This window comes from Apis laboriosa, unplaced genomic scaffold, assembly GCF_014066325.1.
Source record: "Apis laboriosa isolate Shangri-la unplaced genomic scaffold, ASM1406632v1 scaffold40_cov151, whole genome shotgun sequence".
NCBI lineage: Eukaryota > Metazoa > Arthropoda > Insecta > Hymenoptera > Apidae > Apis > Apis laboriosa.
Genome location: NW_025223180.1, coordinates 1,660,091 through 1,676,558, shown reverse-complemented (window position 1 = coordinate 1,676,558; position 16,468 = coordinate 1,660,091). Strand labels below are relative to the sequence as shown.

The following is a 16,468-nucleotide window of genomic DNA, read 5'->3' as shown; positions in this document are numbered from 1 at the left end:
TGACAATCGAGATCATTGATCCAACTGTGCGTGTGTATTACTTTTAGCGGATATCCTCCATTTACTTAATTGTAAATTACGATGACGGTCACGTGTCACGTGTAAAGTAAATAGAGAGGCGTGTACAGGCAATGCGCGTCATCGATATAATTGTAAATGTATGTACCTGCGATATCCACGTACGTCACACGGGACGATAATCGATCCCGCAGGATAACGCGGGGAGCAATCTCGAGACGGTGTTTGTTTGAAATTAAATTTAAAAATCGTTGGGGATCGAACGTCCCGTTGTTAGAGGTGGAACGGAGTACGGTTTAAAAAAAAAAAAGAAAAGAAAAGAAAAAAAAAATTAGGGATTACATCCAAGCAACATCCTCTTCCCGTACATATCGGTGTTGTATGTACTCGTTCTAACTCGTTCTAAGTGTCGAAAAGACAATCTCTCGAGTCTCGAGTCGCGGTCTATGGCGGATCCGGGCCACTGCACATTGTGTATATGAGAGCAAAAGATTAAAAAAAAAAAAAAAAAAAAAAAAAAAAANAAAAAAAAAAAAAAAAAAAAAAAAAAAATCAAGAAATTCGTGACGCGACTGATCACTGTGATCGATACCGATTATTAACGAGAATTAAGCTGAAAAAAAAAAAGAAAGAAAGAAAAAAAAAATTTTAATTTGCTTTCGACTAGAAATATACACACGGCTGAATTTAACGTAGATCCGATTCAGATAGTTAGATATGGCCTGTCGCTGTGCACGTGTGCATTTCTATTTACGAATCTCCTCCTCTCCGAGTATAACTTTATATACCGATCTATAAGATATTTAACTCTAATAAATAGGCGACGTTTCTAGATTCTTAAAAACTTAAACTTGTTATTATATTATCAATATTTTAGCCAGTAAATTGATAAAAAACGAGATGTGGGAGGTGTGCCACGAGGAGTAGAATAATCGTAAATTTTCAAATTCTTTTTCTATAACTTTAATCTTAGAGAAAAACTGTTAGATAGAAAACAGTGTTTCGAATCGAATGATAATTCGATAATTCAACGCAATTTCCGCTTCCGTTCACTTCCTCGACGAATTTCGAACGACAAACTCGCACAGTTCCCTTTGGCATAGTTTCGTACAAACTTGTATAAATAATATGCTCAATTACGGCCTAAATCGTGGAAAGAAAAAAAAAAAAAAAAAAAAAAAAAAAAAAAGGCAAGCGAGCGTGAAAAATATTTAAATATTTTCGACGAGTGTGTTGTTTGATCGATGATATCGCCATCTTCATTAGCCGCGAGTGCTAATGAAAATCGGTCGATCGCTTGCAAAGTGTGTAATCAACGCTTTAAATGTGGAGCGAACAAAAAATCTGAAAGCCGGTGTTTAGAGGGTCGAAAACACTTGATTGCCAAAGGATGACAATAATCATCCAAGACCTACCGACGATGTTGAGTCGTTGAGATCTTACATCATCTTGAGACGTACTCTCCTGCGCGTCTAAAATAACGCAACTTCAAACTTTCGAACGATCGGAAGTTTATTCCATTCTTGCATGGCTCTACGATCCATCGTCCCTCGATATATACGCCATTTTTCGAAAATTAAATTCTTATTATATCAAACTTCTCCCAGAGTTGAATCGACAAATGTCGTTTGAAAATATCGTTAGATAACTTTCAGATAAAAACTATCTTTTAAATCTTATCGTAAGCTATGCGAGGATTTCACACTTCTATTACGTTTCTCGAATATTATTAACTCTTTAACTTTTCCTAAGAAGCAACGCTTTTCTAAGATATTTCTGATATAGTGCTAATAATTAAGAGGGGGAAATTGTCACGAGATGACGTCGAGACTTCGTGAAATTCCGCGCAAAAAAATTATAGAGAGAATGTGTGTGTGTGTATGTATGTGTGAAAGAGCGAGAGAGGGAGAGAAAGAGAGAGAGAGAGAGAGAGATAGGGAGAGAAAGAAAAAGAAAGAGTGTTTCACTTCTACTTCCGCTTATCTTCTTACATGCTCATCTTTCTACTTGAAAATTCATTATACTTGGAAAGTGTTCCATTACAATTGAGGATTACGAAGTTCGTAATAGACACGCTGGGTGAGGCATCTTAAAGAGGTAGTTTAAGCGTAAATTAGATGGTGTATCGTTCTATACAGAAAAATTTCATGTGATGTCCTTACGTGTTAAGTGTTGATTGTCGCGCACAATGTGGAATTAGAATCACGGTGTGCGGTAGAACTTACGGGTTAATCGAGATAAATCTTAGACTAACGATCGATTATGTTCGATAGTTTATTCTGTGGCGATAGTACGTGTGTAAGTCAAGTAAAATCGTAATAGAAGCCCGTGCGGAAGCGTCTTCACGTCGTGCGTTTATAGGTTATATTTTTATCCACGAACAATCATCGACGGAAACAAACGATTTCACTCTGATTCTTTTTCCAAGTTTTTTTTTTTCTTTTCCTCCTTTCCCATTTATCGTTTCGATTTTCGATGTGAAAACGCTTCTTTTAGCGCTCTCAAAAAAATTAATCGAATCCTCAAACTTCAATCGATCCTCGCACAAATATACCCAGGCGACGAAATCGCGATCGCGAAAGGACACGTTCGGAAAAGAAAGTGGGGAAACAGCGAGAAATCTCTTTCATCTCTTCCTTGCATTACACGCGCCAACTTTTTTCTACCGTTTCGTAGAAATGGACTTTTCCGTTCCAACGACATCCGAATAACGATAAAAAAAAAAAAAAAAAATCATCGTGCGTTCACGATGATCAAACATGTCCTGCAAATTCTATCGATTCGAACAATCTCGTCCTAGCAAAAATGTTTATCCCTTATCGATATTCACGTGACGTGGGAATACCTTCTAGGACAGTGTGTTTCAACCTTTTCAGCCCTAGATCGTTCCTTGATAGGGAGGAAATATTGATAGAGCTTTGGTTTGAGAGTACAAAATCCGTGAGAAAGTGTGCACGAGTATGGTCGAGTCGATAATTCTATCGAATGTTGATACAGATGAAAGTATATAATATTATAATTTTATGGAAATGAGAACCGATAACGATATGGAATTTTTCCGATTCCTTCTGTTAATCCAAGCGTGCGTAATTTTATCAAATGTTGCGGATGAAAATATAATTGCAGAGTTTATCGAGAGAAATAGTGATACAGAGAAATTTATAAATGTTGAAAAAGTGAACAAATTATAAAGTCAGAGTTTAACGCAAGATACACGTTAAATCACCAATACACGATGATTCCTCATTGGATATTGTCGATTTACCTTGTTTAAAACGAAAGAAAGAGAACACGAATAATATAAATCTATTATGAGAATTATGATTTCGTTGCGAAAGAAATAAATTGGTAAGAAAATATTTTAAACGAAAATCTAAAACGATACATCAAAAAATTCAAATATTTACGGAATAACCAACGATATGTATGCGGTTGGAAATCACTGTTCTAGGAATAAGAATGTAACGAAATGAAAAGAAAACAAAGAAAATTCCAATAATTTTTGATTAGGCTTGACAGTAAACGAATACGATTCGAAAAAAAAAAAAAATGTACTTTGTGGAAATTGTGTAAAATGTCGTGTAAAACGTGTTTCAATGAGAGGTTGTTACGTCGCTGATAATTTATTATTGTGCGTAACACGATGACTGATTTTTTGTAGTATGTATGGGCGCAATTAAAATGCGTCATGCGAGTCTTTCGAATTTTTCGCCCATATTCCTCCTCTCGAAGAAACTTTGTGGATTTGTGTACCCCATCCGTAACCCCAGTTGGCCTATTCCCTTAATAAGAAAGATGTATAAACGGATATTGTACAAATACAAATATGACAAAAACGAATTTTATTGTAGTTTATATTCCCTTTTTCTGAAAAATCTATTTCTCTCTCGAATTTTCTTTAAAATTTCATTAGAAAAAAATGAAATAATTTTGTTATAATTCTTTGATATCGTATTTGTAATTGGATAAAGAAAATAAAATAATGGAAGGATAGAAATATAATAAAAATATTGAAATCAGTACCATCTTTAGAGAGTCTCAAATAACGTACAGAAAGAATAGAAGGTAATGAGAGAATAAAATAAAAGTGAACTGTTAACGCCATCTTTTGACTACGAAAGACAGCTTTTTAAAGATAAGAAAGAATAGAGAATAAGCGTCATCTTTCAAATGCTTTCAAAAACTTACGTCCTTAACACTCGATAGATGACATTAGCAATCTATTCTTCTTTCATTATCGTCTATCATATCCTTAATTTTATAATATTTCATTTGCGGCACTCTGGAGATAGGATCTGATTTTAATATTTTTATATATCTGTATCTTTGTCTTACTAATTACTTTCCTTATATTACATATTATATTACATATCCTACTACAAAAGGATATATATGTACATATATGTATATATATGCTATAAAAATTTATGAAACTCATCTTATTTATCGTTTCATACACACTTCTTTATGCAAAAATTTATTTAAAATCAATGGAAAGAGAGAGGAAATATGATAAAATTTATAAAAAGAGAAGGAAAATATTCTTTCTATAGTTTCCTTCTTCTTTCTATTAAATCTATTTGTTTCAGAAAATAGTACATAACATACCACATTATTATTATTTTTTTGAAATACGGATTGATTATTATCAATTTTTGATAAATAAAAAATCTCATGCAGAAGAAGAATATTTTTAAATTATTTTTTAAACTAAAGTATTAATTGTGATGAATATAATGTATATTCAATCACAATATAATATATATTCACAATATATATATATTCGTTATAAAAATATAAATATACTTCGAAATAATGAAGCAAAAAATGATTAAATAAAAAATAAAATAAATACATACAGTATACAAGCAAAATATCAAAGTTCTCTTTGAAAAAGTATAATGGCGTCCATATTGAAAGTTTTCCCGCCTTTGAAGTTGGACCATTAATCTGTAGGCAATCTGTACAAAAAGAATAAAAATTTTCAAATAAATATATAAAATTTTAAGTAAAATATATAAAATTAATCGATCATATTAAAATAAAACAATAATTAACTACAAATTTCATCTTAAAAAGTTATAATATGAATTAATTAAAACTATAACCGTCAAATAAATAAAAAATGAATTTAGCTCTCGAAAGATCATTAATTATAAATATAAACGAATATTGATTGAATATAATAATATATGAATGATAAATAATACATAATATAAAAGGACAATACATAACTATAAAAGAAAATATATATATATTATGCAACAAACAAATCACACACGTCACGGTAAAATAAAACTTCTAATCGTTACGAATATCGACAGCATAATGACGCATTGCGTCACAATTTATTTCGATTATCGAATTAGAAAGAAGAAATATGGCAATACAATAATAAATCGAAATATATCAAAATATGTCGAAACATGTCAAATATGGCACGAACGCGAATTCATGTCATAATTTCTTAAAAATACTATATTGAGAGAAAAATGTCATCAATCTTAAACATAACATTAAAGATTATTACAGATGAAAAAAAGAAAAAACATATAAATAAATGTATTTAGAAACACAAAACGAATCGATAGAATTTAATTTGATAAAATAAAATTGACTTTATATATTAAATACTAAAAAATATAGATAAAAATATAGAATCTTATTCTAATGAATCTCTTTATTTAAAAAAATAGAAATTAAAATTATCAGCTAGAAATCGTAATATGTACATATATATATATATATACTATAAATCATTTTTCCTTTGAAATTATTTCTATCGAAGCATAAATTGCTTAAATGAAAATTATAATCAAATAAACAAATCCATAAAACAAATCCATAAAAAAAACTGTTAAAATGAAATAACAAATGAATTCAAATCTTAACTTCAACGAAGTACAAATTAACCGGTAACCTCAATCAAATAAATGATCGATAAAAAAAATATAAAGAAACTTAAAATATTGATTAATTTTGTCATAATAATAATAAATGAATTATTAAATAAAATAAATTTATAATAATTATAAATTAAAATAGAAAAATATGAACAGAATTACTTACTGCGTTGAATTGCCGGTTACGATCGCACGTTCTTTCACGATGATTTTCCACAAGAGACTAAAGCCACACGCCATAGTTTAAATAATGGCTTTCTGTTTGACAACAAAAGTAAATCTACCATCGAAATCGAAAAATTACAGTTATTAAATTAATATATTTTAATTATTTTAATTAATTATTCTAATTATATTATATTATGAGCAAATTATTAATTTATTTATATAGTAAATTTTAAAAATTAATTTAATAATTAATTATTTGACTTCTATATATATATATTTATATTAAATCACTTATATATGTTACTTGTATATTTTTATTAATTCACTTATTTAATTTATTTATTGATTATTTATCGATTTATTCATTAATATGTTTTTAATTTATTTGTTAAATTATTTGTTTAATTATTTGTTTAATTATTTGTTTAATTTATTTGTCTTTAATTTATTTATGGATTTTTTTATAATTCAATAGTTTGATATCGTTTTTTGAATAATAATTTATGTAAATTATGCACAATTTTGAAAATTTTTTTAAATGCGAAAAACGATAACAATTATTGGATATCGTGGTATTGCGAAGCAAGAAGGTGATTATACATCAAAAATATAAAAAATATAATAAAAATACATTATTAAATTATAAATTTAATAATTTTTTTGTAAAAATTAAATGCATTAAAAAAGATTGAAACATTAGAAAGAAATTTAACATAAAAATTAAATATGTTTATAAAAGTCTGGAATATAAATTAAAAATTTAACATAAATAAGTAGCATAAAAATTAATTATTAATACAATATCTTGAGAGTTAAAAATATTTCTTTAAAAGCACTTAACACATATAAGAATTGATTAGCATACGTAACATATATAAAAACACACATAAAAGTAATTTTGATTGAGATTTTTAATCGATAAGTTAAACAAAAATGTAAAATAATTAATATGCGTATATAAAAATAGAACTTTTGGCGCCATCTCTTGATTATACTTTTAGAATTTATTTTATCTTTACCACTCAACAGATGGCGCCACTAATCTGATTTTTATTCTATCTCTATCTTTTTCTCATTGTCTTCTCTTTTTTTTTATGTGTTTATTTGCGGCACTCTGAAGATAACGCTGATTTCAATATTTTTATTCAATTTTTATCTTTCACTCACAATTTGCTCTTTTCTTCTGATTAACTTTATTGTATCATTGTTCAACTTATTAATTATAAATCTCAACATTTTTATTGTATAATATTTTTATTTGGTATTGTATAATAATTTTCTATAAATTTTTGTATAAATTTTAATCATATTAAAATTATCAGAATATTATATGTATATTAATATTTTTTTTTATTAAAATTATAAGTGGGGATTCGAAAGTTAAAATAATTGGATACATGATTATTTATAATTTTTACATTTTTTATTAATAAAATTTAAATTCTTTAAAATACAATGAAAGAAAAATTAAAAAAGAAAATTTTCTATAACATGATTGATCTATTATTATTTTCAAATTAAGTAGTATTTTTTTTCACAAGAAAATTTATATTTTTATTTTTTTTAGATAAATATAAAAAGCTTTCTTATCATATATAAAACTTATATATCATAATAAAATTTGCATAATTTAACTTCATTCTTATTATTAATAATTAATATAACTTTCTTGTATTAATATTCTCAATTGCAAGTGAATAACAATCTCTATTTGTTAAAATTACTCAATAAAATTTTTACACCTACATTTAATACATTTTCTTTTGTCTTTCTATGTCATGCACAAAGCAATGCACTTGGACACTGTTGGACTAACCAAGAACAAACAGCTTTTGTACAGAGAGAGGACTAATTAATATCTCATTGAACTAATTTATGATGATACAAGGCTACAAAGCCGGTGTCATATAATTAGCATCTGAACATGACGTTCAAAATAAAAGGAGTGGGATTGAATGAAATAACTCAGTGGGACGTTATAAAATCCGTATACTTGCATACTTTCTACATTTACAGATATCTATGCGTCGATAAATACAAGACAAGATATACTGTAATGATAAAAGGAAGACTATTTTCTACGATCGGTTATTATTTTTTGTTTGTTGGATTCTACGAATTTTATTTTACGTATGCATTTTGATATAACCAATTGTAAACAAACTTCAAGTGTCGCCATTATTTAAATAAATAAATTTTTCTTTTGTCTGTTTTTTTTATTCGATTTTACATTGTGCAGTCGTTGTGCGTGTGTATGCACGATTGTTCGAGTAAAGTGCTTGAATTTTTGCGAATAAATGTATCATTCGGATGATGATTATTATTATATTCGGTTTCAATATTAAAATAGCAATTTCTTATTGTTGTATAAAAGAAGAATCGAATAAAGAAATAAAAAATAATTCTTTTCATTTGATCTATTTCTAAATTATATTCTATTAGATTCTGTTATATAAAAATTTCTATATTAATTATATTCACAATAGTACGTATCATTTTGCATTTATAACGTTTGGTACGATCTCCCGAATAATAAAGATATTCGCATTTTACATGCACTTGTTATTTATCTATTTCTTAAATTATTAAAAAAATTCATTTAGTTTGAATGCGAGAATGTACGCTTTGTATAAATTAGGTGAATGTGATTGATTTGAATCGCGCTATTAAATAAATCACAGTGATCCTCGTTACGATCACGACCTAAGGGGTGGTCGTATCAATGTTCATTCCCCTATCTTCACGTTCTCGTTGTGTCTTTCTTCCAATTAGCCGGTGCTGGTAATTTCCGGTTGCTGGGATCCAAATTGGATCTATTTTTGAAACATTTTCGACAGGTCAATCGCCAGAACGCAAGCCTAAAGTCGGCCGAATAGAAGGCATAGATGAATGGATTTATAGCCGAATTAATCCATCCTGAAATCGAACGAAACAATCATTGAATAATAATATATAGTAGAATATAATAACGTTCGAATGGAGAAAGAATGTTTTCCATCGAAATATTCTTCAATTTTCTTGCTCCAATAATCATTTAAATTAACAAAATTACTACCAGACAAGCGTAAGACAGTTAAATTGCAGTTAAATTGTAGTACTTTTCTTCTACATCTTAATTTTTTTATTTATTATTTATTATTTAAATCACTTTCATATTTATGAATGTGTATAATTAACATTAAAAAATTGAATCATGATCGTTCCATGCAAATTACAATTACAATTACAATTATTTAAAGCAGAATGATCGCTACCTAGCCAAGTTAACGCAGGCATCAAGATATCAGGTGGTTCGACAGGCACGAAAGGAGTGGCCAAATAGAGGATGAAGAATGGTAACCAGCAGGCCACGAATCCACCTAGGAAAATTTACAAAACGATTGAAATTAACAATAAAATTACTTCGATAATTTATATTCTAACAATTTATCATTTATCCGCGATTAACTATAATAATTACTAGAATAAATGTTATTATATTCAAAATAATGAACCAGGATCAATTTTGACCTACCTACGACCACTGCCAAAGTGCCAGCTGTTTTTGTTTCTCGAGCGACTCTGTTGATACAACTCTGTTGATGACTACGAACGATTCCGGACTTTTTGCTCGTGCTAGAAGGTTCTGCTTCGTCGGATGGCCTGTCGCATGTCACACTGTTGGTCACGCATTCCGTTCTTCGCGCCCTGATGCTCTTCGCGCGTTCAATCTGCGGCAAATTGAGCTTGGGTTCAAATCCGTTCCAAACAGAGTGTAAAAAGAGAATAAAACGGTGAATCTAGAGCACGGTAAAGGCGTTTAATTCGAGAAGACATTTGTGGAAATATCGTGGGACTGGTTGTTATCGATTACGTCACGTATGACGTGAGCAATGTAAAAATATTTCGAGCAAAGAATATTTGTAAGATACCGAGAAAGAATCTGAAGGAAATAAGAAGAAAAAAATTTAGATATCTCTCCCTCGAGTGTAATACAGTTCCTCAAGAGGAATTTATTCGATGTCATCCTTTTTATGAGGCAAGTGATATTCATAGAAAAGACGTAATTATCCGGTTAAGTAGTTCTTGGAAATAAATATCTTGGTGGTTATTCTATTTTAAAAACTTTAAATTACATTTTTATATACAATGATAAAAATACAAGGAACTTTAATGAGATTGTTAAAGTAAAAATAATACGTAGTATTTTAAGATATGATGTAAAATCAAAATTCAATATGACTTAACGAACATTAGGTATTTTCTTAACAATTTTATTTTATGTAAATTAATATTATCATTCGTTAAATATTAAACAATATCAATTTTTCTCAAATTTTTATAAAAATGTGATAATGATGAGCGCAAGATTTTGATGTCACCGTTGAAAGCAATATCGAACAAGTCTACGCTTCCATATTCATGAGTTTCGCATTACGTAGTGGAAATCTGTCGAACGGTGTCATCGTAACAGGTTTGTAAGCATTAGTATCAATAGATTCAAATTGCAAATCGATTTCTCATTTATACGCGCTCGTCAGTCTTCCCATGCAAATCTGCGTTTGATTCATCCGTTCGCTAATTTCACGATATTTTAATATTTTCCAAATTCCACGATTTATCTTTTAAAACATTTTTTTTCTTCTATTTGTCGTCCCTTATAAAATAAATTTGAAGAGATTTAACGCGTGATATTTTTATAATTATGAGAAACTGTGCAAAAAAATTAGAAAAATAATGTAGAAGGATGTTTCAGATAAACGTGAATTTTCCAATGATCCGTATGCTTTCAAAATTATACAATTTACTTATGTTATATGAATAAATTTGTTGATCAAGTTTTGATGAAATATACGATTTCATAGATATAAGATATAATGCAATTTATTGAAAATTATGACAAGAAGCAAAATTCTAACCTATCTAATCTAACCTCGATAATTCACGACTGCAGAAACTAGGACTGGAAATAAGAGCAGTCTTCATGCACGAGTAATTTTGACGATTAAAATATCTAGAAAATCTTCTAGAGAATCAATAAATGTAAGCACATGAATAAAAAATTCATAAAAAGATAAAAATATAAATAAAAAGAATAATCTTTATATTATGTTGAAATTGTTTCATATTTGAGAGTAATATTCTCAATTATTTCATTAATGCGATTACAAAAACGCATCTCGAAAAATACGAAGAAAAATAAAATATTTTTTACGGAATCGAAATATAGAATATAGAATATAGAATAACATGTAAAAGATTTTTAATGCTTACCAAGACATTGCGTCGTGGTCGAACATTTTCACTTTCGGTTGCTTCGAGATTTCTATGTCGGCTGGCGATCACGCAAGATATCCTTCCGTAAACGTAAAGCATCACCAGCATCGGTAGGAAAAACGAACCCATCGCGGAAAATATCACGTACGAGGAGTCCATGTTATACGAACATTTTTTAATATCGCGATTCGTCGCACGTGGAAAGCATCCTAGCAAAGGTGGACTGGTGATGGCGCCGGCTAACACCCATACTGCGACGATCATTAGACCGGCCAATCTCTTGCTACGTCGTCTCCGGCTGTATATCAACGGTTGAGTTACAGCTAGATACCTTGAACGAAAATTCATTTAGAAAGCACATAAGACGAAATCAAAAGTGTAATTTTGAGATAAAAGTAGAATGATGGTATGAGGATAATTGTGGTTTTTTACCGTTTTGAGTTTGGCAAGTGGTATGGAAAAATTAAACAGGTTAGATTATGAAACGTTATCTCATCCATTTTATTCTTCTCTCTTCTCTAGTGAATTATCGTTTTTTTAAATATTTAAAATATTTTAAATATTTTAAATATTTAAATATTTTAGTTTCTTATGATAGAAAGTTTTTAAAAACCAAGCAGTATTTCGATGAATTCATTACTTCTAGAACTTCAGCAATCGAATCAGTGATAAAAAAAATTTATTTCATATTGAAAAAAATACTGATCGATAAAATCTAACTAAAATAAATGTCATTTCATCTTTCATAATTTTAGTTGGAAATTTTGAAATAGTTGAAAGTTTTAATAGGTTTAATCGTTCGATTTAAGATGATAAGTAAAGTTTTATGTTTTAAATAGTTCCGTTCGACCTATAAATTTTGTCAGTTAACGTGCTATCGAATAAACTGTTAGAAAATACAGTTAACGTTCGTTTCGCGTTTTCACTCTTACTCATCTTATATCGGTTTCGAAATCGAGAACTTTTAATTTTTTTTCAGCTACGAGTCCGAAAACAGGTTTAAACACCGATCGATACAAATGGTACATGATCGTGTCTCTCTTCATAATCACAGAAAATCTCCTGAAAGTTTAAACGATTTCATTTCAACGCTAGAAGAAGATCAGGATTACTACTGTGTCTATTGGTATTCGAGCATAGGCGAGGCATTTGCCCACTCTATTCCTGCACGGTAAAATTTGCCGCGGTAATCTCGTTTCGTTTCGACGTGCCTTGATTCGGTAATGCAGCGTACTCACCTGTCTATGGATATGGCGCATAACGATAGTATGCTGGCAGTACAGAGAAGAATGTCGAGGGAGACCCACGAGTCGCAGAGCATCGGGCCCAACTCCCAGGTACCACCTGTGAGCTTCGTCAAATTCATTTTATTAGACATCTTGCGCGAAAATTCATGAGTTTTTTTTTTTAATTTAATTCTTAAATAAATTAGCGATGATAATGCATATTTGGACAATTGATTTAATTATTGTTGCAGCACGAAAGAAAGAATTCATGCAATCGAGCCTATTTGTATAAAAATAAATAAAAGTTTGGACATAAGTAAGAAAAAATGTGTATTTCGATGAGACGTCCAGGAATAGATACTCGATACTGTTAATTTGAAAAGAAGGAATTGAATAGATAAAGAAATTTGGAAAAATCCAATCTCTTGTATTAATGATGTAAACATAACCTTAAAATCTAAATATTCAACTGGGATAAGCCCAGGCAATAAAGTGATAAATTATATTAAAGTTTAGAGACAAAAAGAAGACTATCGAGATTAACTATCATGCTATTATTATATTTTAACTATTGTTCTGCAATTACATTTTTATATTGTTAAAAGACACGTTTCATAATCATTCTTCATCTTTCGACTAAATATATTCTCATGTTATTGTTCGAACAATCACGTTTTTTTACCAATTATAGATATTTTTCTCCATCTTATCTCTGTTTCTTATTCTGTTTCAAAATTAATTTCCACTACATCCACGATCTATGCTGACGATATTGGATACGTATCCACGCTTTCTATTCATTGAACAGACCTACTACGCGCCCATACCACTTAAAACAGTAAAACAGCCGCGAGCTGAACCCATTCGCCTGACGAGTACACACGCGAGCGTGCCAGACTTCGATCTCATTGTGGCGTTGATTGCTTTTCGAGTTGTTCGCGGTAACCGTGTAATTGTTGCAAGAAATATACGAAGATAATTGATTAGGCGAAAATTTACATAAGATTTGGTCACGAAAATATTCAAGCCGAATATTGTTTCGCGTGTATTTTGTGTTTGCTTTTTCTATTCGAAAAAATTTTCATCGAGTTTCGACGTTATCTAGAATTTCTGACTTTATCGAATATTTTATCTTAGTCCATGAGACCAATTTTATTATCCAACTTCTAAATTTCTTCTAGCAATTTTTCTCCCATGAGACGATCAGATGCTGACCCGCATCACTGGTGAAACTACTTACATAACCTTAATTCCTTCAAACTATTTAATACGATCATGTATCTACAGAGTGTTTTATTTATACTATAAATTATTTTTATTAACGTTGATATATTAAAATAATATGAAAAACGGAATTAAATTAGAATTTCAAGAATTTTTGAAATAATCATTTTTCAATTTCAAGAAATATCTAGTTTTTATTATTTATTATCGACGTATTTCTTAAATTGTGACTATTAAAGTTTTCAATAAAGTGAAATGTGACGCGGATGAAATTTATATCGCTTTAATATTTCCCACATAGATGCCGAGATATGATGTTGTTCAATTTGTCGGCAAATATAATTTGTAATGTAATAATTTTTGAAACTATAACTTCAATTTTTTTACACAAGAAACAAAAAACGTTATATTTTCGTTATATTTCGTTATATTAACGTTATATTTTTTACACAAGAAACAAAAACGTTATATTTTCCTTTTCTGCTGGAATGCACACTACCACATTACCATTTCGAAAAACATTTATGAAACCGTTGAAATAGACGATAAGAGAAACTTGATGTTAGACTAGATGTTACACTAGGTGGACTATAAATCGAACGTTATATTTATTTTTATTCGTGAGATGTATCGATATTTTACTGAAAAAACTGGAACATTTCGTTTTTATTTTTATTATTTTTTTCCGATATCGGAAATAATTTACTTGTTCGTTATAATTGAAATGCCTTGGTCATTAGAATTATGCATCCGAGCAACAGGAATATAATAATACATGGAAATACGGAAATAAGAGAATTTTTATGAGATGAAGATGTGAATATTTCCCTCAACTATTTGAAATACGAGAGTTCTAAACCGTCATGTAGTTGAATATTCCCCCTTAAGAATTTCCACGAATTCAACGATACGAAGATAAATAAAGAGAGATAATTTAATGATCTTCGAAGCTAATAATTTTCTCATATCCAAAAAAAAAAAATAATAAATTCCATGATGTATCGTTATATCGAGATTTCATTATAGAAATGCGTTTGAATTGGAAAATCATGCGACAAACCATGCTAACAACGATTAAAGCTCTAATTACGAGCGAAGAGGTTAAAGAGCTCCTTGTTACAAACAATGTCAGTTGACCTGTGCAACTAGACGCGAGTGTATAGTTTCGTTAGCGTTGCAAATGATTCCGCGCGAGTGTCTCGGAGATATTGAAGTTTGTTTTCGTTCGTTTGCTGTGCTCGCGGCCTTCCATTTTAATCTGTAAATGGGTAGAAGAGAAAGCACCATCCAGGCCGATACAATTGGAGTTTACGGATAGGCGGGGGCGACCTAACCTCTTTCAAGATCGTTTCCATTTTCCATCTGATCGAGTTGGCTGGTATTACGCGAAATTTTGACAAAGGTAATCTTTAATCTTCGATTTACCAATATTTTCGTTTCTCAATTTTAATTTCTCGACATAGAAAAATTTTTTGAAAAAAAAAAAAAGAAAGAAACACTTTCTTTGCTATTATTGATAGTAAATCGTACGATTGTAGATATTACGATGGATATTTCGATTTCGTCTTAAAAAAAATACTTTCTTGTTATCGAAAATCGTGAATCATAAATTATAGATATTACATTCATCTCGATATTCATCTCGAAGAAAAAAAAATCTTTAATACTTCAAAAAAAATATTGGCAATACGAGAACAATATAAGATCGTGAATAGAGAATGTGTATTATGATGAATACTTTCATCTCGTCTCGACACAGAAAAAGATCTGTAACATTTGAAAAAGGATTTTCTCGTATTGTAAGTAGAGAATGAATTGTATATAAGAAAAGAGGATAAACGTTATGGAGAAAATATGATACTTTTAATTCCGTTCGATATACTCGACCACCAATTATTTTAGCCAACTTGTATGGAATTTATCGAAGCAATTTGTCAATAGATAACGAAAAGTGAAGTTGAGCATCAGTGTGTCGTTGACAGAGATTAATGTCGAATTGTTAAATACTCGTTTTCCTGTGTAAAATTTATCTCATTTCTGATTCGTTTAATATTGGTTAGAGAAAAAGTTTCATCATCCAGAAATTTTAACCGGAAAATTATTTATTTTTTTTTATTTTTCCGTATAAGTTAATCGATCTTTGTTGAGAGATTAAATATTTGTTTCGCATTTTTTCGAAGTTTTTTTTTCGATTATTTTATTACACCGAGTCTGATAATAAGTGTTATGACGATGATAATATTATTTTATAATCGTTAAATTGTTTTATATTTACTTTATCGAAACAGGGTTGTGTCATTCACTTAAACCACTTTGAGATTAATGTTTTGCGTGTTGCATCATTATTCAGATCGTAGCACTTTTCATCTTGCTCATCTTTTGTAACACGTAACGCGACAAAAAGGCGAAAAAGGAAATATGAAACATCATTGTCCGCGTATCTTCTTTCTCTAAGGAACTTCTGTTAGTGTATTATGTACGTGACTTGGCTTTGGATTTGTGTTCCAAACCATTGTGCATCTTTTAATGCTTTATCCTATTACAAGATTAGGAGATTTTTACAATGTCTCGAGATAATGGATTTTCAGATTTTCATTTTAAAAACGAAAAGACAAAACGAAATGGAAACTTTTGCCTTTAAAAAAAATTCAATCGATTGATCTTATCGTTAAA

The 16,468-nt window shown here is 29.6% G+C and overlaps 1 protein-coding gene across 1 annotated transcript in view; it reads right to left on the bottom strand.

Moving 5' to 3' along the window:
• Nucleotides 1-8,108: 8,108 nt before the first annotated feature.
• Nucleotides 8,109-16,468, bottom strand: part of LOC122715785 (tyramine receptor 1-like) — an 81,494-nt gene continuing 73,134 nt past the window's right edge. The window contains exons 5-9 of the mRNA XM_043938235.1: nt 12,584-12,696; nt 11,343-11,676; nt 9,604-9,799; nt 9,344-9,448; nt 8,109-9,005 (exon numbers count right to left, since the gene is read on the bottom strand). Coding sequence (XP_043794170.1) covers nt 8,830-9,005; nt 9,344-9,448; nt 9,604-9,799; nt 11,343-11,676; nt 12,584-12,696 — 924 coding nt within the window. The 3' untranslated portion in view covers nt 8,109-8,829. The remainder of the gene's footprint in view (nt 9,006-9,343; nt 9,449-9,603; nt 9,800-11,342; nt 11,677-12,583; nt 12,697-16,468) is intronic.